Source organism: Lotus japonicus, chromosome 5, assembly GCF_012489685.1.
Source record: "Lotus japonicus ecotype B-129 chromosome 5, LjGifu_v1.2".
In the NCBI taxonomy this organism is placed as follows: domain Eukaryota; kingdom Viridiplantae; phylum Streptophyta; class Magnoliopsida; order Fabales; family Fabaceae; genus Lotus; species Lotus japonicus.
In genome coordinates, this window is record NC_080045.1 from 55,848,624 (window position 1) to 55,875,165 (window position 26,542).

General features: G+C 39.3%; 4 protein-coding genes across 5 annotated transcripts; 3 read left to right on the top strand and 1 right to left on the bottom strand.

The window, feature by feature from the left end:
* The first annotated feature begins 4,225 nt into the window (after positions 1-4,225).
* On the top strand, positions 4,226-12,948 carry LOC130718060 (gamma-tubulin complex component 4 homolog). Its single transcript, XM_057568512.1, has 16 exons — positions 4,226-4,597; positions 4,717-4,984; positions 5,064-5,200; positions 5,676-5,774; positions 6,329-6,449; positions 6,685-6,954; positions 7,171-7,251; positions 7,344-7,427; positions 7,937-8,023; positions 8,128-8,183; positions 8,282-8,479; positions 9,264-9,489; positions 10,421-10,509; positions 10,946-11,102; positions 12,096-12,218; positions 12,422-12,948. Exons 1-16 carry the CDS (start codon positions 4,449-4,451, stop codon positions 12,488-12,490), a joined length of 2,214 nt encoding a protein of 737 aa, XP_057424495.1. The 5' UTR covers positions 4,226-4,448; the 3' UTR covers positions 12,491-12,948.
* A 1,074-nt stretch (positions 12,949-14,022) lies between these two features.
* LOC130716754 (protein MAIN-LIKE 1-like) lies at positions 14,023-17,195 on the top strand. 2 transcript variants are annotated; one of them, XM_057566764.1, is made up of 4 exons: positions 14,023-14,319; positions 14,847-15,833; positions 15,918-16,678; positions 16,770-17,195. In XM_057566764.1, the coding sequence occupies exons 2-4, from the start codon at positions 14,852-14,854 to the stop codon at positions 17,094-17,096; spliced, it is 2,070 nt and encodes a 689-aa protein (XP_057422747.1). In that variant the 5' UTR covers positions 14,023-14,319; positions 14,847-14,851; the 3' UTR covers positions 17,097-17,195. The 2 variants fall into 2 exon arrangements, with proteins under 2 accessions (XP_057422747.1, XP_057422746.1); XM_057566763.1 differs by lacking the exon at positions 14,023-14,319 and having other exon boundaries at positions 14,446-15,833.
* Positions 17,196-17,285: 90 nt separating this feature from the next.
* Positions 17,286-21,084, bottom strand: LOC130716753 (PKS-NRPS hybrid synthetase cheA-like). Its single transcript, XM_057566762.1, has 6 exons — positions 20,750-21,084; positions 20,344-20,486; positions 19,044-20,227; positions 18,633-18,940; positions 17,692-18,560; positions 17,286-17,597 (listed from the first exon to the last, which is right to left on the bottom strand). Exons 2-6 carry the CDS (start codon positions 20,482-20,484, stop codon positions 17,403-17,405), a joined length of 2,697 nt encoding a protein of 898 aa, XP_057422745.1. The 5' UTR covers positions 20,485-20,486; positions 20,750-21,084; the 3' UTR covers positions 17,286-17,402.
* A 92-nt stretch (positions 21,085-21,176) lies between these two features.
* Positions 21,177-24,097, top strand: LOC130716755 (blue-light photoreceptor PHR2). The gene is made up of 4 exons (XM_057566765.1): positions 21,177-22,233; positions 23,117-23,346; positions 23,428-23,529; positions 23,623-24,097. The coding sequence occupies exons 1-4, from the start codon at positions 21,262-21,264 to the stop codon at positions 23,702-23,704; spliced, it is 1,386 nt and encodes a 461-aa protein (XP_057422748.1). The 5' UTR covers positions 21,177-21,261; the 3' UTR covers positions 23,705-24,097.
* Positions 24,098-26,542: the final 2,445 nt, after the last annotated feature.

The window sequence follows — 26,542 nt, forward strand, 5'->3', positions numbered from 1 at the left end:
AATTCTCTTTAGAAAAGTTTCAATTTGATCACAAATTTGTTTCCTTTGGACTTTTTCTCAAACTACAATTTTGAAGTTCTCCAATTCAAACAAAAGTAAGCAAATGACCTGCCTAAATTTCAATCTCATGTTCACCTTTATCATGTAAGACTTACTCACTGTCTTTGATTTCAAAAGACTAATTGGGAGCAATTAACCTCCTAAGAAACTACAATTCATAGGGTTAGTTCCGTGTGTCTTGGCGCACATCAGCAAACAAAAGAGAAAAACTGAAGGTAAGGGGTAATGCAATTGGTCCATCCTGGCAATTATTGAACGAACTCACACACGTTTCATTGGCATGTGACAAAGTTTCGGATTCTAGCAAATGTTGAAAAGATTTTATCTTACAATTTCCCAAATTTAATGGGTAAAGAAGGACGTGCCTTTTTTGTTGCGTTGCTGTTCCTTTTTCTGAAGCATAGTCAAAAACATCCATCAAGTGCTGTAGAATTTAAGCTCCTTGGGAGCATGATTGAGTTTCAAAAGCCTTTGAATAGTAGCCTGTGCCTGACCAAATAAAGCATTTACCACATTACCAAGTGCACCATGCACACGCCAATATTAAAGTCCTTAGATCTCATTATGACCTCATCCTAAACCTATCTTCTTCTTCCACAAGATAGACCATGCCCCATCTTTAATACATGAAGCTAAAAAATCAACCTTCATCACATGGACTTCATTGCACAAGACATGAGTGCTTATCAATATTTAGGAACCAACTCAAGCATAGTTTCATGCCCTCAGTGAACTACGTACACAGCAAACAGTGTAATGATGAGTTGCGTAAGTGTGACCTATATATGTAGAAACTGAACCAGGATTTGAGCCATCACCGCACGGCACAGGCTCTCTCGCATGCTGAATGTTTATTGGTTTAGGCAGTTTAGGCATTAACACAAACAGAGTGTGTGCATCATTAACGGGGACATGTTTACGTGGTTTTTTGTCACTGAATTTAAGGTAGCTTGCTATGATTCAATGCCTAGGATGGGTAGTGTGTTAGGTATTTAAATTATTACTATTTGAAATTTTTTGTAGCCTACTATCACCCTCTGTTAAAAGTTAAAACCATTTAAAACATTGGGGAGAAAAGGTAAGGGCCTATTGGTTATAGGAAATGATATCAACCTAGGGAGTTTCCCAACTTTCTCTCAAACTCACACACATGCCATACTCAAAAACTTGCGCCCAACACGCAAAGCCTACGTGCACTCATACATTATTCTTCTCCCCCCATCCAATTCTTTCTTTGCATGGTGGAAACAATTACGAGTTGTGGTGTGATGGTTGCTCATCTGATCTCTTAACCATGAGGTCACAGTTCAATTTTCGACTATGAGAAGGAAACACATTTCGTAATTAATGTTCACCGTTTAGTACGAGAATTCGTAACAAGAGAATTAGTCACCGCAGTTGTCGATGATGAATACTCTAGACTAGAAAAAAGACATGTGGGACCCAATGCTCTTGATCCAAAGGCTAAGGCTGACATTAGTACAGGGCACTTGTACTAGTATCTCTCTGCTCCTCCTGCAGTGAACCTCAAATGAACAAAGGGGTTGGTGACTTTTTTTATGAAATTAAGGCAGACAAGCCTCAAATTGGGTTTCCTTCGATATCCCTCCTTTGAATTTCTGTGTTTACTCGCATCATGACATGGCATGGCATGACATGGTTTTGCCAGAGTTAACTTCTTTTTCTTCTTTTTATTAATTATAATTTCCCCCCACATAATGAAGATCTTCACTACACTCATTGCTCTTGCCACGTTACTTAGACAAAAATCTCCTACCTTCTCTCTCTGAATTGCTTGCTATAAATACCATGGCTTTCCCTCTGTCTAGTTCAACTTCAACTTCAACTTCTACTTCTACTTCTACTATCACCCTAGTCAAATCAAGGTGTTCTGCAGTTTTCTTCACTGGGTGAGAAGCTCTTGTTGGAGAAGCAGGGCACGTGCATATGCCACTGAATCCTATCCTATGCTAATGCACGCGCTCCCCTTCTCCAACATGAGTTCCTTACCTTTCTCAAAGTCTCTTAGTTACTCAAACTTTGTGTGCCAAATTCATGAGGTAAATAGGTAATAGCTTCCTTCTCTGTCTTTGTTTACCTACTTAGAAAATTACCATTATTCTAACTACCATATGAACATGTAGTACTATGTTTCTATGAACACAATCTCTGGTTTTTTTACTGCTGTATTGGATAGACTGTTAATTTGTTTCAAATGACACTGTTTCCTGCGTGAAAGTAGTTTCTGAACCTGATCAGCACTTGTTGGCAATTCTTTGGACTCTTTGTTTGGAACTGGAAGTTAACTGAGAGTCACTCAGACAGAGGAAACAGAGAGGGGACCTACATACAGAGGAATTTCTTTGGAGTGTAAGCAAGGGTTGTAAACTTGTAATGTTGTCAATAAACGATGGAACATGTTCAGACTCAGTACACGGTTCAGATGTCCAAATGCTCACAGAAAATTCGTTGTCACTTGAAAATCTAAGATGTAAAATAAGATATCTATCACCTCATACTCTGTTTTATTTAATTGTTACATTTTCTTACAAAAAAGGTCTAGATCCCAAGATAGATATGGTGGGTGGGAAAAAGAAGTCAAAGTACATGCACCAAAGAGTCTACTTAGTCCAAAGGATTATGATTATCTTAAAGTGTGTATTATACCTTAATCTTCTTTTTGGTTTAAAACAAATGCATAATCAATCTAATCTTGTTTGAGCTGATCAGCACTTTTATGGACGATAAGACTCTTTTTGGTTTTTACCATGTAGTATTTAACACTGGTGTACTCACGGTAACTCGAATCCAATACTTGCTTTTGTTATGTTAATCTAAACGGACAAGTGACAACTAAACACATCTTTAACTGCTCTCTATTGTTGAGTTGAGTATATTAAAATCAAATGGTCATTCAGCCCCATTGCTGAGAAAGTTGTCAACTTGTGTAATGTTGAAACTTGAAAGCATCAAAAGCAATTATGACTCGTCATCGAAAAAAAAAACAATTATGACTTGGGAACAAGCTTCAATTGTGTTTCCCATTTATGAAAAAAATACTTTTAAATTACACATATATTTTCAAAAAAATTAACAAATTTAAGTAAATCCTCCTTAAAAAATAACATTTCTACAAGTTCTAGAAAATTTGAGGCTTCATAACACGTATTCTCAAATTTCAATGCACTGAATGTGATTTTCAATTAAAAAGCAAACACGCACAAGTGACTGATTTGCCATAACAACTGGTTGAAAGGAACATTGGACCTCGTTTGAAGTTCAGTTAGATCCAACATAAAATTAAACATGCACTTCGAAACTCGACAAACCAAGCGAATGATGTGGATCCTATGAGGTCAAATCTAATTTATCCAATGTCGATTATATCATGTTACATGTTAGTCTTAAGTTACGGCCAATTGATGCGCCAGTCTATTGGAAGTTGTAGTATTCTTAATAGATTGACAATATTGTCCTCTTGTCAAGCGAGTTTAAAGTTCTTGACTTTAATACTTTCTCAAGCAAATATGATAAGTCCAATATGAAACACATTGTAGATTCATGGCCGAATATGGAGAAGCATATCAAAATGAACTTTATAAACTCCAATTATTCCCTTTATCCTAACAAAGTATCATCCAACTATTATGCATCACTTTTCCCTTATTTTCCAAAATTAAGCTAATATGAAGAGAAGTTTTCATGATCGCTTTTATTATCTATAGGCCCTATATTGACATTGCAATGTCTCTATAAGAATGTACTATCTCATAAAAAACAGACTTTCAACCAATAAATTCAAACAATCACTTTTAGCAATTCGAGGCCTTCATTAGATTTTTTTTTTTTTTTTTGTGAATGACAAAACTAACAACCGAAACAAGAGCTAAAACATCGCGGACAAAGAAGGCAAACAATGTCCGAGGCAACATCAAGACTAGTAGATTCACACGGCAAGCGAGCATCACCCAAACTAGCAAGGCAGGTCATATGGGCCATGGCCATCAGCTTCTCTATGAATTTTTTTTGGTTACAGCTTCTCTATGAATTTGACGAATACGTGGTAAAATATTTAAATTCTAGAAAATTATAATTATCATTTGTTTTTTCCCATTCCAATCTACCAATTTTCCTTTTAATTTATAAATCATAATCTTTTTGTTTTGTACTTCAAAAAATCAAAATCGAGTAATCCCGGTGTCTTCTCAAAGCAGTTTTGCTCAATGCTGCTGTTCCTTCCAACCTTCACTCTGCACTCTCTTGCCACTCAAACCAAACCTCAAAAACCTTTCCGATCCAACATTCGATAACCATTTCCACTCTCATCACCACATGCATCTTCGTCTGCGTCACAAGAACCAGTAGGGTAACTTCTCAAAGCGCCAACAATGTTGCACGAGCTTCTGCTATCGTTACTGGGCTACACCGGCGACTTAATCATCGACCGGAGGGAAAATCTCACCGCCGACACACTCATCTCCGACGAATGCACTTTCAAGCTCGCCCCTGACATCTCCTTCATCGACCCAAGCGACAGGTTTTACCCCAAATTTCACATTTTTTCAAACCCCAATGAGAATTTGTTTACTTTATAGCTTTTTGATTAAATGGGCATCTTCAAAATTGCATCTTTTGAATGAACTGTGTTGGTTGCAGGGAACTTATTGAGAGGACTATCACCTTGGGGTTTTACTATAGGGAGCTTGAGCGGTTTTCAGCAAAGTCTAGGAATTTGAACTGGATTAGGGGTTCAAATGTGAACCCTTTGGAGAAAAAGGAGAAACCTAGTGTTTATAGAAGGGCATTAGCTAATGGCATTGTTGAGATACTCTCGGTTTATCGGTCTGCGGTTCTGCATATTGAGCAGTTGTTGTTGGCTGAAACCATGCCTATCTTGGCAACAGTTACTCAGGGACTTAACAAGGTGAAATTTTCTGTGCCGCCCGCTTCTCCCTTATGTACATTTTGATATTGACTTTGTTTATGGTGTGCCTGTTTTTCAGTTTTTTACCCTCTTGCCGCCTTTATATGAGCTTATCCTAGAGATTGAGCGTGACGATATTCGTGGAGGTCAACTTCTCAATCTTTTGCATAAAAGATGCCACTGCGGGGTGCCTGAATTACAGACTTGCATACAGAGGTGTGCAGTTCTTTTTGCATGTAATATTCTTGGTATTGTTAAGATGCTTGCGATGGCATTTCCAACTGTATGATGATCTATATGTTCATTTTGCTTTTGTTTCTTTTTACACATAATATTATTGGTATTGTTAAGATGCATGCGATGGCATTTTGAACTGTATGATGATCTATATGCACATTTTGCTTTTGTATTAGACTTATTGTCAATAAACAATTAAAAGTTTAACTCACGAAATGCTACTCAATACCATATACTATATTTGTTGTAGAAAAATTGATAGATTTGAACTTTGAAGAGTCAAAATATCGAAAACTATATAATGTTGGGTTGGATTGCAAGTTAATAATGAAATTCTTTGTGGGACCAATTTGTTTATTATGGTCTGTAGAATGCCTAACTCTTCGTATCATCTTCATATCACTCTCCTGCTAACTATTGTTGTCTTTTTTGGTTATTCTTGTCCAAAGCTTAGGCTTCTTTGGCATGGGCATCAAGTCATGTATAACCAGCTTGCATCATGGATGGTTTATGGGATTCTTCAAGACCAGCACGGAGAGTTTTTCATTAGAATGTAACTCTATTGATTCTTAGTGTTTATACTGTTGAAATGCATGTATGTATGTCTGTGTGTATGCAATTTTTTTAGTGTATCTCATGTCACATTTATAGGGGCACACTGATGGAATGGCATCCTATGGCTTGTATTGCTACTATGGTGATTATAATAAGAAATACCCTTTTCCATTTATTATCTGAGAGTTCAAAGCTTTGTGAATGCCTTTTTGAAAATAATTCCTTAATTGATTAACCATTACTGATCTAGATGTAAAGAATTTTTATATTAGTTTAAGTTTCAGTTAGTTATCAAAATGAATATATCCTCCATTATTTAATAGTTTTTGTTATATGCTATTGTCACCATGGTTTGCCAGTGACTAAACAATGCTTATTTGTCTCATGCATTGTCCCTAAGAGAGAGTTTTACTAAACAATGCTAAATTATCTGGATGTTAATTTATCCTCTTCAACATTGATGATTTCTGATTTCTTAGGTTCTAAAGTCTGATATTTGCATTTTCCATTGCTTTATAATTACGTACTTTTTCTGAATCATATACTTCTCAGGCAAGAAGATAGAGAAGCAGAGAGTAGCTCGTCTCATCCAGAAATCTCTGAAAAATTGGCACGCTTGTCTACTGATGATGCATCTTTAAGTGATTGGCACCTGGGCTTTCATATTTCTTTGGTAATTGCTCTTATTTCTTGACAAGTCATGACATGGAGCTCATTTCCTTTCTGATGAAAATTGTTTTGGCTCATATTATTTATAACTCTTTTATCTGTAATGGAATCCATGCCTCTTTTTAATGAATGGGATTTTTTCCAGTTTAATGTGTGGAGTTCTTATTGTTCTTTGCTTTATTGCAGGCTACAAAGAGTTTATACAAACAATTTTGTTATTTACACTTTTTGTTTTGCAGGATATGCTGCCAGAATATGTACCTATGCGTGTTGCAGAATCAGTTCTTTTTGCTGGCAAAGCTATCAGGGTTTTACGGAATCCAAGTCCTTCCTTCCTGTCTGGGGATGCTGTGTATCCACAAATGCCTAAAAGTTTTCAGAAAATACATGGAATAGCAGGGCGTTTTCATTTTCAGAGAGAGCCTGTATTTAATACAGGAACGGGAGGAGAAGATTTGCTTCCACAATCAGAGGCAGATAAGATTGAAGCTATGCTTTTGGACCTGAAGGTTTCTGTGTCCTTCTACTTCACTGTATCATATTGATGCTGATTTTGCAAATCCTCTTTTTTAAGTAGTTGGATTGTTGGTAGCCTTCATTTGGTTTACTTCAGTAGTAATAAATTCTGACTAATGAATTAGATGTTGTGAACTTGTGATTTAGATTTTTCCCCTCTAACATTTCCTATCAGTCTCAAAGTAAACTCATTGTTAACTTCTTAGCAGGAATCATCTGAATTTCATAAAAGATCGTTTGAATGTGCTGTGGACTCTATTCAGACTATTGCAGCCAGTCATCTCTGGCAGGTGTTTAACATGCATATTTCAGTTTAAATGGTCATTAATTTTTGTTGCATTTGTGCTTGAGCCATTAAATTCTATTCCCTCCATGTATGCAGCTTGTGGTCGTACGTGCTGACTTGAATGGCCACCTGAAGGCTCTGAAAGATTATTTTCTTTTGGCAAAAGGAGATTTCTTCCAGGTAAAGCATGAAATATTATCTATACTAATATGTTTTTTTTCTGTTAAAGAACATTGATTTACTTATTTTTATTTTAAGTTTGGCATGTGTTTGAATGGAAATGGCAAAAAATGAACATACTTTTTTGGGGTTTCAAACTTCTGATAGCTATCCATGAGATGGTGATTTCAAAATTTCAATGATGTTTCTTCTTTTTTTGTATGTGTTTCCCCATTTATCCCTAAATCTGTAACATCTACTTTGTTATTTTAGAGACTTGGGATGAACTGTGAAGTTTGTTCTTCAGAATCTGCAAATCGACTTAATTTCTGAACTAGTAAATGATTCAGTTACATATAGGAGATGTTGCAAACCCTTAAACTAAAAAGTCGGCATTGGATAGTTCTTCCTCTATATTCTGTGCTTTGAATATGGATCAATTACTCACTAAGGTTCAAACCTCATTTTATCTTTTAATTTCTATGAAGTTATACTGAAATCTTCGATTTTCTGCCTGTTTCCTGTGTAAGTGTTTCCTTGAAGAAAGTCGCCAGTTAATGCGATTGCCGCCTCGTCAGTCAACTGCTGAAGCTGATCTTATGGTCCCATTTCAGCTGGTTTGTTTAGTTTATGACTATTAATGCCATTCACATATTAATTACATATGTTCATGTTTTAGATGCATTAACAAAAGATTAATTGCAATTTCCATGCAATGCAGGCTGCATTAAAAACTATAAGTGAAGAAGACAAATATTTCTCCAAAGTGTCTTTGCGGTTAGGAACCACATTCATCATTGTTCCTTCTGCTTATGCTAGCTTCATATTGAGCTGTTGTGAACTATATGCGCTAAATTGTCCTTTTCACATTCCAGGATGCCATCTTTTGGAATTACAGTTAAATCTTCCCAATTAGATTTACCAAAGGCAGCCACTTCTGCGGACAGTAGCTCTGCTGGTTCACTTTCAAATGCTTCTTCAGAAATGTCACTTGATGGCTGGGATGGTATTGCCCTCGAGTATTCTGTTGATTGGCCTTTGCATTTATTCTTTACTCAAGAAGTCCTCTCTAAGTAAGACTCTACTGCTATTATCTGGCTGTCAAGGGTGGAGTCTGTTATCTTCCTATTTATTTTATATATACTATATGTCTATATCTAACTCAAAACCCTTTCGATGTGATAAAACTTAGAAAGTGTGATGGGAATGAGTCACATCTGTTGGTCCATGGACCAGTTAGGCAACCCATTGGGAAGGTGTACACTAGGAGGCATAGGAAATAACGAGTAACTACTGGATGGCAGTTCAGTAGTACGGCCAACCGTACCGTACTACTTAACTGCCATCTGTTGTTTTCTACAAATAACTGCCATCCAGTAGTTACTCTTGTTGTTTCCTATGCCTCCTAGTCTACACCTTCCAAATTAGTGGCTTAACTAGTTTATGAACCGATGGACCTGATCCATTCACATCAAAGTGTCATGGCTTCATTGTAAACCAAGTTTGCCAGATGTATAGGAGATGTTACATTGCCTCAAGGGGTCATTGGTTCTCAAGAGATATATGTACAGGGGATATATCTCCTGAGAGCATTGATTTTCCTTTACTATGAATAACATGACCATTTTCTCTTAGGTGGCATAAATAGTAGAATTAGAAGAACTCTTAAAAAAGTCACATATGATATGACTATGATTTTATCATGTCCATTCATGCAATGTTCAGTAATCAGGAACTGTCCTCTCACTCCAATTCCCATCGTAAAACGATGCTCTAGCATTATGTCTTAATAAACTTGATATATCATTACTACCTAAGAGGTCAGTAGCTTTTCTGCACAATTAACACTTTTAACAGGTACCTTAGAGTATTCCAATACTTACTGCGGCTGAAACGAACACAAATGGAGTTGGAGAAATTATGGGCATCTGTAATGAATCAATATCACCGTGATTTTGCTAAAAATAAAAATGACCGAGACAAGTGGTCAACAACACAGCAGAGACGTCAGCAGTTCCGACCAATGTGGCGTGTTAGAGAACATATGGCATTCTTGATCAGAAATCTCCAATTTTATATTCAGGTTGTCATTCATATCTTTTCATCCATGTTAAATTTACCAAATTACAACTATAAATATTGTTTGAAGTGGTGTGAACTAACCATAGTTTGGTGCTTAACTGCTTATATGTTTGTTTGGATTCACATGCGCTCAGGGGTGCAACTTGAGAGCAAAGTTTTGGGGCGGGACATGTCTAGACCTTAGGGGCTTATGAGTCGTGCCACGATTGAAGGTTCTATTGAGAGGTGTACTATCATTAAGGGGATCAAGATCCTCTCAATTGTAAAACATCTTGACAATGACAAGTTTCACCGTCGATTTAATTATTTTTATTTTTTAATTATTAAACACACAAAAATCAATGGATAGATGGTGAAACTTGACATAGTCAAGTGTTTTTACTATTGAGAGGATCTGTTTCCGTCATTATAGATAGGATGGTGTGGGGCGAAGATGACAAATACTTCCCCGTTCTCCCCTTGTCTTCTACTTCTACCATAGGGTTAGGAGTATGACCTCTGTCCCTTAATTTGCTTAAAGTTTTTATTTAACCCTCTCTCCATCCTTATGGGGGAAATGTTCCTGATCTTGGGGGCCTGAATGAGGTGGTGATTCTCATGGGGATCCTGAATGCAGGGAGAAATTGTCATCCCTAGCTATCATATATGGTAGTGGAGGGACCTTATTTTTATGGGTTAGAAGACCCACCATTGCTTGCTCTCATGCGCAGACAAGACATGCTTTATGAGTGAAAATGGATGATTGGTGACCAGCTGACTATATTCAATTTATGTTCCCTTCCCCTTTGGTAATAACATAAATTTTAAATAATGCAAAATAATTACAAGAGGTGATGATATTTGACATTTTTGTCTTTTTGGCATGTACTACATCTTTTCATATTGAATAGAATGCCCATTTCACATTCAAAATTCTGTGCTTTCCTTTGTAGGTGGATGTGATAGAGTCTCAATGGAACATTTTACAATCTCACATTCAAGATTCTCATGACTTCACAGAACTTGTGGGCTTTCATCAAGAGTAATACTTTCTAGATTGCATGTTGTTTATTTTTCACATTTTATCCATATTAAAATAGTGCTTCTTGGTGACCAAATCAGTGAGCCAACTTTTATTATCCTATTGCTGTAACCTGTCAGGGGTATTGTGTGGTTAAAGATAATTTAGTATTTTCAGTTCCTGTAACTAAGCACCGATAGTCACAGTAGCTCAAAAAAGAAAAGCTCCCTTTACTTTGTCCAAGCAGTTTAACAAGAGAAACAGGAATAGAGTTATATTCACTTTATTCTCTTTGTATACAATTCTCAGGTGCCTGAGTAGCCTAACTGTTTGCAGCTTTAGCCATTATAAATTATGAGCTTGTTAAGATGAATTCCTTATGATGGCTGCTTTTACCTAAATATTGCTAATTACTGCATCTTTTTTCCTTACTAAATGATTTTAATATCTCCTACAGATACTTATCAGCCTTGATTTCACAAACTTTCTTGGACATTGGTTCTGTGTCGAGAATACTGGATAGCATCATGAAGCTTTGCCTGCAATTTTGCTGGAATATTGAGAACCAAGATGATAATTGTTCAAATACTTCCGAGCTTGCACATATAGCTGAGGTGATGGTGCATTGCTGGTTTTAACAACTATACACGCAGGGTTTTCTTCTCATTCAACTTCATATACTAACCTTAGTAGGCTCAATTTAATTAAGAGAAAAATTAACACACTAATTTAAAGTTCATTGCATTCATTCTATCATCTATGTCAAGTGTGAATGACTGAATGCCTTATTCACAGTGATGTATTATGAATAGCTGAATAAAACTCCGCATTCTCCACATAATTCTTTATGACTTAGTAATCATCGATAAGGGTATAAAGATAAATATGGGAATTCTGCAATTGTTTGTGCCTCATAACTAGACACACTGAATTGACTTTGCGGAATTGTTGAATGGAGTTATTAACTTATTGACAATGTTGATTATAAACTCTTGAATAATATAGTTGGTGTTAAGAAAAAGCACCGTAAGGTTGCTTCCTTATAGTTTTGTTTCCCACAAGCGACATTTTTAAATGCAAATGATAGGAATCGACCTCAAGTTGATAAGTCTATGAGAGGAGGCATTGGTGAGAAGTAGAGGCTGCTGAGTTAGTTACACTGTCAGTTGCAATTCTATCAAACAAGTTGTTTTTCTGTTTGGCTGAGTCATGATTCAGTCAGTTAGTAAATAAACAGTAAATATTGTGAGGGCCTATTCTTGCATCTTCTTCTCAGGATACCCATTTTTGTTAGTAGTATCTTGTAGAGTTCTTGATATCACTAAAACAGAGCCTATTCTTTTACCAGTTCTATCAGAAAAGCTAATAGAAAATGGAAATTGATACAGAAATACTTGAGTTGTCCTTCTATTTCACTTCAAATATCTGAAGTTCTGCCTCACTTAACTGAATAAACAAGAAAAAAATTTGAATATTTATGTGCAGATTTGTATTTCAATGCTGTGTGTATTCTGTATTGTATATTTTAGAATTGTCTATGTCCCTTGCGTAAATTTATCTTTATGACTGTTTATTTATCATTTTTATGTTTTCTTAAATTTCTATAGGAATTCAACAAGAAATCGAATTCCCTGTACACTATACTGCGCAGCAGCAGGCTTGCAGGAAGTCAGCGAGCTCCATTTTTGAGACGATTTCTCTTGCGGTTAAACTTGAATTCCTTCTTTGAGGTAAAACAGTCAGATAGATACTTATTGTATGTTTCTCTCAAAATCAACTCTAACACAAAAGCTACTCATGTGAGTTTCTCACGCGGTTGATTTTTGCTTCCCATGTAATTGTTGAAAGTGGTTCCAAACATGCTATTAGTCTTACAGTTTATATTTTTTTCGATTGCAAGTGGCTTACTGTCTGTTCTTTTACTCCTTAACAGGCGACTGCAAGGGGGGTGCTGAATGTAGTGAGACCCCGCCCTACGCTTCCTGTTTTAAATCAACAGTAGCATCATTGTTCCACCACAAGTTCAGGTTCCACAGTTCCAGACTTCCAGGGGTATTTGGCACGTGACCTTCAGTTGAGTTAATTTCCCCTCTCCAACATGGAGTACGAGTTTTAAATGCTGACAAGCAACTTGCTATCTCTTGGTGTTGTTCTTTGAAAGTCAGCTGCACATTCCACGTGCTATTTTGAGAATGTGGTTGTTAATCCTAGCTGGTTCTTATTGATTTTATTGTATAAATTGTTCAGTTTTGAAGGTGTCATGCTTGTGCTTTGGGTGGCTCTTTCCCACTTTTTTGCCTTTGGTGGATGTGAGCATTGAGTGATGGTGTGTATAGTGTAATTGTTTATTAATATCAATGATGTTATATGTTATTGAAGGAAAATTGCGAGAAATGCAAGAAATGCTAATGTGACAAAGCTTAAATGTCTTATTTAGTGGAAATCATGTTCGATTGTTTATCCTCACCAACCCATCAATTGTCTATAGTGGGCAAAACAATATTAAAGGCACCAATAGTATGCATTGAGTGATCTTTTTAGTTTTTAGGAAAAGGAAATTATGAGCCTGCAACAGAAGAATTTAATTCAAATGATTTGAAATTTAGACTCTTGGAGCATCTCAAAGTACCTTAGGCTAATCAGGGTTATACACTTATAACTCTTCAAAGCTTTTTGCATCCCTTTGATGCTCTGCCCTTCTAAATCCGTTCATATTCACATTCGCATATTAGAGATATACTAATTTTAGAGATATACTTTCATATATTTATAACATTTAGAGCTAATCACATTATGTGCTAGCCTTACACTGCTAAGAAAAAGTGTTTCACGACTGTGTCATTTTTCTGTTTTCATACTTTTTAATGGTAAACTAAGCATGTTCATAGTTCCCAATACCTCCTCCCCATATTATAGCATGTGGATTTTGAATGTCCATGTTAAGAAAATAGTCAAATTATAACTCCTCAAATCTCCAAGATTCAGCAATTTCTTACATGAATGCCTCATTGTTCAATAAGGCCAAATTTCTTTCTTACTCTCAAGACAGTTCTAAGCAAGAGACCAATCTTGTTCATATCACCACCACCACCACCATTCATCTTGTGTCATCATCCATTTTTAATACTATTACATCAATTCTAAAAAAATCTACCATGGCAACATTTTCCTATTAAGAATAAACTTTGATTTCCAAACGCCCTAAACACTAAAATTCACATTTTATCCATCTTATTTTTCTTTGTATCTTTCTTGTATCATGTTTCATTTCTCTATATTTTCTTCTTATTTCTAGCATCATGTTAGGTGTGTAACCGCATGTTTAGAAATTCTTATACAATTTCTTTTTCATAAACAAATTCTTATACAATGATAAAAATTACTTCTGAACATAAGTTTTTGTAATAGTTTTTAAGTGACAAAATTAATAATAATGAGAAAATAGAAATTGATTCAATGTTGTCAACAACATTACAAAAAACAACCTCAGAAGACCACAAAATTCCAAGTGAGAGAGGGGAGTTGGGTTTGGGGCCCCCCCTATGGGGCTCCGCGCCCCACTTAAAGTGGGGAAATTACGGAAAAACCCCCTTTACAAGAATACGGAATATTAAATTTCGTATTCAATACGGAATATAAAGTTCCGTATTATATTACTATGTAAATGACAGGGGTTTTTCCAAAACCCATTTCAGCGCTCCAAAACATTTCAAACCCTTGCTCTCCAATCTTCGAGACCGACGATCTCCTTGCCTCAATCATCATCTGGAAAGTGTACCATCGTCTCCATCATCAAACCCATTCTCCCCATTCATTGCATTGAACCTAGAGGTAAGTAAGTTTGGATTTCAACTTGAATTCACCATTTAACTTGGAATTATGGAATCTTGCAACCCTAGGGTAGTCGATTTATGCTTAAGTAGATGTTATGTTGGCTGAAATTGTGTATAAATTGGCCTTTGGGGCGAGTTCCATTCATGCAATGTCGTTAATGGATCTCTGGTTCGATACGGAACATAATGTTCCGTATTCAATATGAAACTTAATGTTCCGTATTGGATACGAAACTTAATGTTCCGTATTGGATATGAAACTTAATGTTCCGTATTTGGTGTCTGTTTAGAGTTATAAACTTAATTTATAAAATGTTTTTATAAAACTTAATATAATTAGCTTAGTTTATTTATAAAACCTAATCTAATTAGCTTAGTTAATTTATAAAATGTTTTTAATTTAGTTATAAACATCGTGAATTATTTAGTGATTTTATTTAGAGATTTAATTGAGAAATTTAGTAATTGAGCGAGTATAATTTATTCAGTGAATTTATTTAGAAAATGTTTGCTCTGAATATATAGTGAGAATGAAGAACAGAAAGAGGTCTCGAGCTAGTGAGGATGCGGGGCCTACAGAGGATAGACACCGGCGATTACATGCTTCTAGCCGGCGCGGCGATCAAGCTGCGACCTCTCACGCGGTTGAGGCTTCAGCTCCAGCTCCAGTTGATTCTATGCAGTCGCCCATGGTAGAGGCTTCAGCTCCAGCTCCAGTTGAGCCTACTGATCGAGTTCCTACTCCGCCGTCTCCCATGGTTGAGGTACCTCGCCATGAGTCAGCAGGCGAGGAGTCATCAGGCGAGTCGTCATCCGGCGATGAGTCATCCGGCGATGAGTCATCCGACGAGGAGTCATCCGGCGAGGAGGGGTCATATGACGAGGATAGTATTCCTCCTCCTGATGTTGATGCTGATGTCGTGCCAGAGGCACAGGGTGGCGAGGAGGACCTGATCCAGAGGTTGCCGCCGTTTCCGGGGGGGCCTGTTGATCTGTCGCTTCTCACGCATTATGCTGATCACAAGGCTCCCTGGACGTGGCATGCACTCCTACGCACAGACGAGCGGTATGTGGACCGTCGACACTTGAGGGTGGCCACAGCTGGGGGGAAGGTTTGGAACCTTGCTTGTGATGGTGATTCAGACAGTCACAGGAGGGTTCGAGAGTTGATTGAGCAGACGGGTCTTCATCAGCTACCCTGGTGCAGCTACTCGGAGACAGATGCAGGCCTCATTTTGGCCCTTGTGGAGCGATGGCATGAGGAGACTAGTAGCTTCCACATGCCGTTTGGGGAGATGACCATCACCCTGGACGACGTGTCGGCTCTTCTCCATCTCCCAATGGGGTCGAGGTTCTATACGCCTGGGAGGGGGGAGAGGGACGAGTGTGCAGCGCTATGTGCTGAGTTGATGGGAGGATCTGTTGCTCGTTATCATGCTGAGTTTGATAAGAACAGGAGCCAGACTATTCGCTTTGGGGTCTTGCAGACCCTGTATGATGCTGCGTTGGAGGGTATGTCTTAATTATTACTTGATTAAATAGTATCTATTATTATTGTATTGTTATTAACTGTTAACTGAATTCATTTCATTGTAGAGCACCGATATGAGGACGCTGCACGGATTTGGCTGGTGAACCAGCTAGGCGCGACGCTCTTTGCTAGCAAGAGCGGTGGATACCACACGACCGTCTACTGGATAGGTATGTTGCAGGATCTCGGTCGAGTGTCCGAGTACGCGTGGGGCGCAATTGCGCTCGCTACGTTGTACGACCAGCTTGATCGAGCGTCCAGGAGGGGGACGGCCCAGATGGGAGGTTTCAGCTCACTCTTGCTAGGATGGGCCTACGAGTACCTTTCTGATCGCGTCATTATCCGGAGGGCGGATCCGGAGTACTCACAGGACCAGCCTAGGGCGCGGTGGTGGGTTATGTCCCGGGTCGGGCATGCAGGCCTCGATGAGAGGCGAGTCATGCTCGATGAGCTGACGGTGGATGACATTATATGGACCCCATTTGAGGACCATCGGGCTCATCGACCACGGGATCAGAGGGCCATGTATTCTGGCTACATCCGGACGCCATTTGGCCGTGTTGTTCGACGACATCTACCAGAGAGGGTTCTGCGCCAGTTTGGCTACATCCAGGATGTCCCTCGACACCCCTCCGAGATCCAGACGACTGGGTCCCTTGCTGAGACCGCAGATGCTGCCTATGCTGATTTTGTGCCGCACCTGCGCCCTCAGGGGATCCCTGTTACTCATTCGGGAGAGGCTGTGGAGGAGTACATGAGGTGGTATGGCGGTGTGTCCCATCGGTTCATCATCCCTGATGATAGGAGGGAGGAGTTCAGTGCTGTGGTAAGTTTGAATTTTATTTTTCATGCAATTGTGATTTTTTGTTCATGATATTTTATTTGTACACTCACATTTATGTACATTATTTTTGCAGACGGTTGTGCGTCGGGTCGTGGACTTGTTGGAGCAGTCACTGGAGGTGCCAGATGCTCTTGCAGTTGGCACGCATGCCCGATCCCTCACTGAGAGGGCGCTGGATCTTATTAGATCCAGCGCATTCATCGGTACCCAGGGAGTAGCCTTTGCTGCTGTCCGAGGAGCTGGAGCTGCAGGAGGCAGAGGTCGTGGAGGTAGAGCCCGTGGAGGCAGAGCCCGTGGAGGCAGAGCCCGTGGAGAGGGTGCACCTGCAGAGGGCGCTCGTGGAGGCAGAGCTCGTGGACCTAGAGGTCGGAGGGGTGGCGGTAGGGGTCGGGGCGAGTGACTGTATATTTGTATATATTTTTTTGTGTACTTTTATATTATGACATGTGACGACATTGTATGGACTCTTTTTATATTAACCACGCTTTCTATTTCCACCTATTATGTTTGGACTCTTATAATGAAAAATAACCTGTATAACTACACCGTGAATAATGAAAGGCAAGATAAGTAACATAAGGCCCATCAATATACCAATGACCATCAAATTACTATTATTAAAAGCAGCAATGAACAACATAAGGGCAAGGCCCATCAGATTAATATTACAGAGCGTTTACAAATGAATATTACACAAAGTGTGGCGTCAGTCTGTGGTGATGTCTACATAGCTTTGGTGACTAAGAGGAACACCAAAAGTAACAAACCAAGCTTCTAATTCTGATGTAAACCTGTGTAAACGTGTAACATATGGGACGCACCAGCTTACTGATATAGGATCAACATACCGTTCCCACTGGAGAGCAATTGGCGGCATAGAATGTCCAGGAGTTAGATGGAGCTACATTATAGAGAATAACAATAAAATTAGATAACTTACAAATACAACAAATTAATTCACAAACTGGATATTAGTGTACGCAATAAAAAAATACCTGTACAAAGTGATTTATCACATGACCAACAGCTATAACACGATGTACAGGAGGTGGACCTTCTCCTCTTAGTGGAAGGTATGACCAACAACCCTGAGAAGAGATGGATATGAAAACCACTTGGAACCTGGTTGCTACAAGGTATCCCATCTCTGGCAGTTGCATCCATTTATCCTCGGTAGCCGGATGACCAGGAAGAAGAGTGAGTCGAGAATGTAAGGCATTAACCACATGTCTGGACCACATTTCATCATACAATCCTCTGTGTCGTTCAAGTTCGTCTATCAACGCTTCCCTAACACATGGCCAACCTTCCTCACCTGATGGTAGTCCCAGTAATGCAGCAATGGCTCTATAGCCACAGTTACCATCGTCCTCAACATTCTGAACTGTGTGTATATATGGGTGGAAAAAGGATGGAAAATGACCCATGAAATAACTTGTATCAGACTTCTTCACACGCTTCTTCTTCTTTGGTGGTTGCGAAGCCTTCTTTGCCTCTTTGATCTCCCTATCAACATGCTCAAAACCTGAAGGATCACGAGTCAAGGATCCTATTGCTTTAACCTTGGGTGGTTTTCTTTCGTTCGCCTTAAGAGTGCGCTTGGACCTTATCTGAACCTCAGGAGTACAAAGTGAACTGCTTTCAGGACAATAGATAGCTTGAAGCTTCCTCCTTACCATACTCTGCCCTCCAGTATCCAAAGAACTGAAATAATGTGTCAATGCCTCAACTTCTGGTTGCATATCTCCATGGTTCATGCCGCAAATATGGTTGCTGATAGTATCTGCAACAGGTTCAGGTACATGCTCCCAACTCAGTCTCTTCCAGAATGGATGAATTGACTCATATGGAATTCTTTCATAACCTGCAAGTTCACAAAAGTGTCACTTTCAATAACAAATAGAATTAATTGACAAGAGAGTGGTTGACCGGTGACCTGCAAGTTCACAACCGCAAGGTAGTCCATGAGTCTCTCTCAACAAGCAATCGCATCCGCCGTAGGACTTCATTCTTATATGTTCATCGTCGATGAGCTGCAGGCATTTGTTTGACACAAATCCTCTAATATTTGTGTAAAATGGGAACATGAAAATGTGATCAATTCTGTGAATACTGCGCTCAAACGATGCTAATATTTCAGTATGTCGATTACATGTCAAACTATGCGACGCATCCCAAGAAGTGGCTAGGTCACCCTTGCAATCCCGCAACATCTTCTTCAAACTGGCATGTGCACCCTCAGCCCTGCAAACAACAAACAGATATCTTATTAACTCTCCAATGTAAACAATCTATCAAATGAAAAACATATAACAAGGCATAAATTAAGCTCATATAATTTTTGTACCTGTTACTTGTTGTTGTTCCAAAGTGCATCACATGATTTGTCCATGCCTTGGCAAATTTTTCCTTGTGGACCAACCATGTTGTAGAACAATAGGAGGTAAAGTTGCTGTATTTGTCCTTGCACATATTAAACAATTGCATCCATTGAACTTCAAATTCTTCAACTGTTGCAGCATCCACCACCTCTCCCCACTTCCCCATAACCAATTCAGCAAAATCATCTGTACCAACATAGAGTTTGCACTTTGCCAAAACACACTTGTTGATGTGCCACAAGCATAATAAATGGCTGGTGTTGGGAAGGCTTTGCTTAGCAGCACTCAATAAGGCAAGATCCCTGTCAGTAACAATCACCTTAGGCAACATGGCTTGATCAGCTAATAGAGACTTCATACACTCCAGTGCCCAAACGTAGTCATCTGTGCCCTCATTAACAATGTAGCAAAAGGCTATGGAGTATGTCTTATCTGTGGAAGTCAGTCCAACAATCTCAAGCAATGGAATTTTATATTTGTTTGTCTTGTATGTGCAATCCATAATCACTACATATGGAAATGTGTTGAACAATTTGATAGCATTTGGATGAGCCCAAAATACATCCCTAATGACTTCCGATCCAGGCTCATGTCTTTCAAAGTGGACGTACTTGTCACCGTCCAACTTCTTCAACAAGTGTTGCATTTCTGTCAATGACCCGCGGAGGGATTTTCTTAACCTCTTGCAAGCACCATAAATCTGAGATATGGTAGTCAAGTTTAAAGGATTGTTTTCCTTCAAAGTCAACAGCATCTTTCTCGGTGGAACCCAACTCTTTGACATTTTTTCCACTTGCTCCTTCTCTTCGGAATTTAGACGACCAACAAAATTGTGGCCAAGTAGTGACCTAGCTGGTTCATGGTTGTGTGTACCTTCCATCACCTTTAGCCGCCAATCTCTATCTATGCCATTTTTCATAGGTCGTCCTTTTAGTCTAAAAGGACATTCTGTCTTTTGTGTTCTCGTTCCTTCAACAAGGTCAGGGTCTCTGTAGGGAACATACTTACCATGCTTCTCGCACCCCAACATGACATAAGCTTTTCTGCTTCCATTCCCACCGCTATCTGACTTTGTGATCAACACAACATATCCATTTTCAATCGCAATTCCATGAACCCAATTGATAAGATCATCACGGGTAGGGAAAATCTGTTCAATGATGCATACCCAACACACAAACAAGGCATAAACAAGGGTGATCAAGACATAATAAGAATTGATATATTACACTTTCAAAACAATGCAAAAATCTGTTCAAAGAATACCTGATCAGTTGTAAATAAATGCGAGACATCTATACTTATACACGGGGGTACAAATGCTGGTGGTGGCACCTCTTCAGGTTGAGCATTGTTCAATCCAACTTCAATCAATTGGGATTCATGAAATAAAAATGATTCTGTCATCCCTGGAAGAGAATACAGAACTTTATTATCCATATTGAATACGGAACTTTATAATTCGTATTTAATACGGAAATTTATAATTCGTATTGAATACGGTATATGAATTTCCGTATAGACTCCGAAACTTTATATTCCGTATTTTAACACATCTCAGAATTCAGAAAATCATCATTCTAACTACTTAATCTACTTAATCTAACTACTTAATCTAACAACTTCAACTACTTAAACTAACAACATACAACAAACAACTAACAACACTTACCTCAAATGCTATCTTTTTGCATCCAATGGTGGAGAGCTTGCCAATGAAGGAGTTGGTGGTGGTGGTAGGAAGAATGGAAGTGAGGATGAAAGTGAGGTAGGAGAGGGTGAGAGAGAGGGTGGTCTGGAGGCATTGAGGGGGTTAAGGGGGCTGGTGAGGGGTTGGTGACGGAGGAGTAATGGTGGAGGGGTTGGTGGAGGGAGGAGTAATGGTGGAAAAGGTGATGACTGTCAGAGTTATAATACGGAATTTTAACTTCCGTATTCTATTTTATAGAATACGGAAGTTTAAGTTCCGTAGGGCATTTATGGGTTAAAAAAAAAGAGGTGGGGCGCGGAGCCCCATAGGGGGGGCCCCAAACCCAACTCCCGTGAGAGAGGTACCTCACCCTCACCAACCATCCTATATTACCAAACCCAACAGGAACATGAGGTAGGTAGTGGATAACCCAGCTCACACAGTTCACAGCTTCACCTCATTCATCTTCTTCATCTCTTCTCCAAAATCCAAAAATGGAGTCCAATTCCCAAGTACCACCACCATCATCAGAGAAAGACAACAACGTTGACCAGAAACCACTCCCATCAGAACCATCACCATTCGCAGTAGCATCACTCTCCCTTTCACTCTCCACCATCCTCCCCTTCGTCCAACCCAAATTCCCATCATCTTCTTCCCCACAACAACAACCCAACAAGGTCAAAGTCCCAACCCAAGCCTCCACCCTCACCCACCTCTCACTCTCCACCACCACCTCACCCTCGCCGCCCAAATCCTCCTTCAAATCCACCCTCTCCGCCAACCCCCTCCGCGCCCCTCACTCCTTAGGCCCCCACCGCCCCCTCGACCCTTCCAACGCCGCCGCACTCCGCCGCGCCTCCATCGTCTGGTTCCGCAACGACCTCCGCGTCCGCGACAACGAGACTCTCAACACCGCCAACAACGAATCGGTCTCAGTTCTACCTGTCTACTGCTTCGACCCTGCGGATTACGGGAAATCCTCATCTGGGTTCGACAAAACCGGTCCCTACCGTGCTGCTTTCCTCATCGAATCGGTCAAGGATCTTCGGAAGAATCTTCAGGCAAGAGGGTCGGATCTCGTTGTCAGAGTTGGCAAGCCGGAGACTGTGTTGGTGGAGCTGGCGAAGGCTGTTGGTGCTGACGCTGTGTATGCTCACAGAGAGGTTTCGCATGATGAGGTGAAGGCGGAGGAGAAGATTGAGGCGGCGATGAAGGAGGAGAATGTGGAGGTGAAGTACTTTTGGGGGAGCACTTTGTACCATGTTGAGGATTTGCCTTTTCAGTTGGAGGATATGCCTTCTAACTATGGAGGGTTTAGGGACAGAGTTCAGAAGTTGCAGATAAGGAACACCATTGAAGCTTTGGATCAGCTCAAGGGTCTTCCAAAACGAGGTGATGTTGAGCCTGGTGATATTCCCTCATTGATGGACCTTGGTCTTAATTCACCCGCCGCAATGTCACAGGTTTCTAACATTTTGTTTTGAGTTTTAGTTCCATGCTTTCATATTCACTATGTTCTGGTTTTTTCTCTCTGTTGGTTCTGATTCATGGTTTGCTGTATGATTGTTATGGTATGCACTGAAGTTTTGGATTCACTGGCATTTTACTATGGTTGCAATGACTGAAAATATTGATCCTCTCTTTTAGTTCAAGAATTGTGCTTGTAGCTTAAGATGATAATGCACTCAACCTAGATGAGTGTTACAACATTTGGTTCACTGATTTGGTCTGTGTGGTTGAGCTTTGAACTGATTTATTCAAATCATACGGGATATAGTGGATTAACTAATGTTTTAGGAGTTTTTTTCATTGTTCCCCACTTCCCCTAATAGTTATCTTTTGGTTAACAGAATGTTGGCTCAGAAATGAAGAAGTGTTAATAGAATTCAGTTTACTAGAGGGATATATGAAATAGTTCTGTATCTTGAGAAAGTTTTAGCTTTTCAGCGGTGTCATATGTTTTTGCAGTCTTCCTATTATTAGCCTGGTTGAGAGATAATAGTAATACTCCTAAACTATGTTGAGGTTTGAACATGTCTAAGTGATTCTGTTCTTGAAACGTAGGATAACATCAACAATTACTACACAAATCGATAGCATTACTTCTTGCTTGCTTGCTTCTGCTGCTCGCAACTGTTATTTGAGCTTTGATACTTAAGTTTTTGTTAGTAACTTAGTATTCTATGAGTTTTGCTGGACATATACAACTCCTCCCCCTCCCCATTTTCGCCTAAACTATGTTTGAGCTGGCATTTATGTCCGTATCCATCTTTGCTTAGTATTCTTGCGTCAATCGATAGAGGCATTGACATCAACAATCTACATTTGGTTGTCATCATCATGCAGGATGGGAAGCCAGCCGCTAGTAGTACTATGGTAGGAGGGGAGACTGAAGCGCTGCAGAGGCTCAAAAGATTTGCAGCTGAGCTTGAAGCTCAACCACACAAAGGGTCTAAGAATGGAACACAAGATAGTATATATGGTGCCAACTTTTCTTGCAAAATTTCTCCATGGTTGGCAATGGGATGCCTCTCACCTCGAACAATGTTTGATGAGCTAAAGAAGACCACCAGCAGGTTTGCTCCCAGATGTTCTTCTGTTTAATGATATTATCATTTTTACCATGAATACTCACTGAAGAGTTGTATCACTCTTAGAGCCATATCTGCTTCGTCAAATGGAAAGGCTGGTGGCGGTGGCTCATCCAACACGGGAACCAATTGGTTGATGTTTGAGTTGCTATGGAGGGACTTCTTTAGGTACCTATTTGTTGTGCAGATCTTTTGACCTTGCTTGAAACTTGCAGTGTTAGAAACAGTAAGTACTGATTTTCATCTCCTTGATTTGTACAGGTTTATTACCAAAAAATACAGTTCTGCAAAGAAACAGCTGGAAGCTGCTCCAGTCACTGCTTGTACGGGTGCACTTGCTTAAGCTACAAGTTCTGACGAACATAAGAGAGTTTGTTCAAGGATGGGTATTGGATGAACAAGATTCGGTTCCCCGGAATTTGTATTGTAACTAGCAATTACATTGTTTCAATATGGAAGCTTTACATTATTTTCTGGATGGCAAGTGTTAACAATGTTTTGGGAGAAATTTCTAAATGGATGGAGTTACCATGGGATCTGTATTTTTTAAAATAAGGCCAAGGTGATGGTTTTCGAATATTTGGTTCATTAGTTGTGAAAATAAGGAAGGTAAGTGAGTAAGAACTAAGCTCCCAATTGGATCAAATTTCAAAAGAATTTTGTACTATATTAAACATGTGAAATGTTGTTCATTTTGAGAATGTAAACAGTTGGATGAAATAAATTGTTAAGACTAGGTTAGTGGGTGAGGCGCATGGGTAGTATGTGGTAATAATCGGTCGCAATTTTACATCCAATGGCACAACATTTTGCTATTGCCACTAATATGATACGTTTTAAACTGACAAGTAACGATCTGGTATCATCCCAATTCATCATTTTAATTATAATCTCAGAACATAACAAAAGGGTACAACTACTAACATAGCCTAGTTTGGAAGAGCTTATTTGAGCTTATCTGGCAGCATAAACTCTTATGCCAGTGTTTGAGAGAGCTTATGCAAACAGCTTATGGCCTGCCATAAGCTATTTTCAGCTTATTTTCATAAGCTACTCAGGACAGCTTATGAAAAACAGCTTATGTTTATATACAACTTATTTTTAATTTATTTCAATAAATTTTTAAAAATAGCTTATAAATAAGCGCTTATATCATAAGCGCTTTGACCATAAACGCTTAATTAAGCTGTTTTTCTAAACGGGGCAATGTTTGGTGAAACTCAGTTCTACCTGTTTGCATTATTGACAATGTCACCTAACCTTATAATCTCTTTTTTATTTTGGTCATCACCTAACCTTCTATGCTACGTGGGCCAACCTTTAAGCTAAATAGTAAATACAAACCCTATTTTTCCAGAGGAGATATGTACTCTCTGAATTTGCCTATAAAAAATGTACTCTCTGAATTACTTGGGGTAGGTTTTGTCTACTATGGTTTAATAGAGACTGAAGTACTGAACCATGGTAGATAACAAATATATACCCTTAGATTAAATATATACAAAATTAATATTCAAAAATGAACCATAATGATTAAAGATCGTGGCTTAATTGCACTTTTGGTCCCAACTATGATCTTTCTGCGAAAATCGTTCCCAAACTTCAAAATTAGCAAAAAAAAAACGTCCTCAACGTTTACACTCAGTTACAAAATTGGTTTTCCGTTAAATTCCGTCTAGAAACTAACATAATATTATGTTAAAAATGAATTAAAAAATAAAGAAAAAATAAAATTGAGAAAAAATAGTATTTTAATTCAAAAAATAAAGAAGCTCATGAACAAACTCATCATACCAACATCTTCACCTCCATGATTCGTCCACCATCATCTTCCCCCTCCCTTTCCACGAAACCCTCTCCCTCTTCCCTTACCTCCTCCTCGATTCCCCTTCCAATGGTGGTTCCAAACGAGATCTGGGTTAGTGCGATGCAGATCTGGTGTCGCGGTGGTGCATCGATTCTCGTATGGAAAGCCAAACACGATGGGGAAGATGAATAAGGGTAGCTCCAGCGAAAAAGATTCCGATCTCAGGTGGTGGTGTCGCGGGATTGAGAGGGAGAGCGTCGAGGTTGTGTTCTTCTTCAGTTTCTCCCTCCCACTTGCCTGTTCATCTTCTTCATGTTGATTTTTGATTGAGTTTTGGGGGATTTGTTTATGTGCTGGTTGCGGTTGTTGTCGGGGGGAGCACTGGTGTTTCTGGGTTTGGATCGGTGGAGGTTGGCGTTTCTGGGCTTGGATCGGTGGAGGACGTGGTGGTTGCTGGCTAGGCGTGGTGGCGGGGTTCCGACACCAAGAACAGAAGGGCAGATGGCAGAGATGATTGAAACCCCTTTCTCTCCAGCAATCCGCTCCAATTCAATTTCAGTATGGAGAGTTTGTGTTGATGGTTGAGGGAGGTAGGGGTGAAGAGGAATGAAAGGAGAAGGGAGGGGAGGATGAGGGATTGAGGTTGATGAAGATGGAGAAAGTGAGGAATGAGGAGGGGGAGGATGAGTGGTGGTTATAGAGTGGGGGACTAAAAATGCAACTGACTAAATGTTATTTAATTAAAAATTAATTTTTTTTAGTTAAAATTAACTTAGAAATTCCACGTCATCATTTTCAGTTAGATTTTAGACAGAATTTAACGGAAAACCAATTTTGTAACCGGGTGTAAACTTCAGGGTTGTTTTTTGCTAATTTTGAAGTTTGGGGACAATTTTCGCAGAAGGCCAAAGTTGAGGGACCAAAAGTGAAATTAAGCCAAAGATCGTTGAAACCTAAAGACCCCTTATTGTCGATCACCGGATCTCTCAAGTCCCCACCACCGTGATAGAATCTCATTCAAACTCTCTACATAGAGTTTGCATGCTTCTTCACCAAATCAACATCTTTAAGAGAGTTCTTCAAAATCTCCAAGGTTTCTTTGGAGGTGGATGCATTGAGCATTATCTTGAGCGTAGTTTCATCTAAACCTAGATAGATGAAAGTTAGTACTTGTTGATCTATGTTCTTCATTTTCAACTAATGCACGATCTCATCTGGTGACAAATAGCTTCATTCTCACTTTAGATATAACTATTCTCCACAACCTCTCAAGCATATTGAAAATGTAGTAAGACCTTCTTTATGCGTGACACAAATTATCATAGTTCTCTTTGGTAATCAAAATAACTGAAACAGGGCGCCGGCGGCTGACTC

Excerpts from the sequence above, each read along its gene's own strand:
- LOC130716753 (XM_057566762.1), bottom strand. The coding sequence starts at position 20,484 with ATGACAGAATCATTTTTATTTCATGAATCCCAATTGATTGAAGTTGGA. Across the intron at positions 20,228-20,343 it reads ATTTATTTACAACTGATCAG|ATTTTCCCTACCCGTGATGA; the intron begins GTATTCTTTGAA and ends ATCATTGAACAG. Across the intron at positions 17,598-17,691 it reads TGATAAATCACTTTGTACAG|CTCCATCTAACTCCTGGACA; the intron begins GTATTTTTTTAT and ends TCTATAATGTAG.
- LOC130716754 (XM_057566764.1), top strand. The coding sequence starts at position 14,852 with ATGAAGAACAGAAAGAGGTCTCGAGCTAGTGAGGATGCGGGGCCTACA. Across the intron at positions 15,834-15,917 it reads GTATGATGCTGCGTTGGAGG|AGCACCGATATGAGGACGCT; the intron begins GTATGTCTTAAT and ends ATTTCATTGTAG. Across the intron at positions 16,679-16,769 it reads GGGAGGAGTTCAGTGCTGTG|ACGGTTGTGCGTCGGGTCGT; the intron begins GTAAGTTTGAAT and ends TTATTTTTGCAG.
- LOC130716755 (XM_057566765.1), top strand. The coding sequence starts at position 21,262 with ATGGAGTCCAATTCCCAAGTACCACCACCATCATCAGAGAAAGACAAC. Across the intron at positions 23,347-23,427 it reads CTAAAGAAGACCACCAGCAG|AGCCATATCTGCTTCGTCAA; the intron begins GTTTGCTCCCAG and ends TATCACTCTTAG. Across the intron at positions 23,530-23,622 it reads CTATGGAGGGACTTCTTTAG|GTTTATTACCAAAAAATACA; the intron begins GTACCTATTTGT and ends TGATTTGTACAG.
- LOC130718060 (XM_057568512.1), top strand. The coding sequence starts at position 4,449 with ATGTTGCACGAGCTTCTGCTATCGTTACTGGGCTACACCGGCGACTTA. Across the intron at positions 5,775-6,328 it reads GGAGAGTTTTTCATTAGAAT|GCAAGAAGATAGAGAAGCAG; the intron begins GTAACTCTATTG and ends TATACTTCTCAG. Across the intron at positions 6,955-7,170 it reads CTATGCTTTTGGACCTGAAG|GAATCATCTGAATTTCATAA; the intron begins GTTTCTGTGTCC and ends ACTTCTTAGCAG.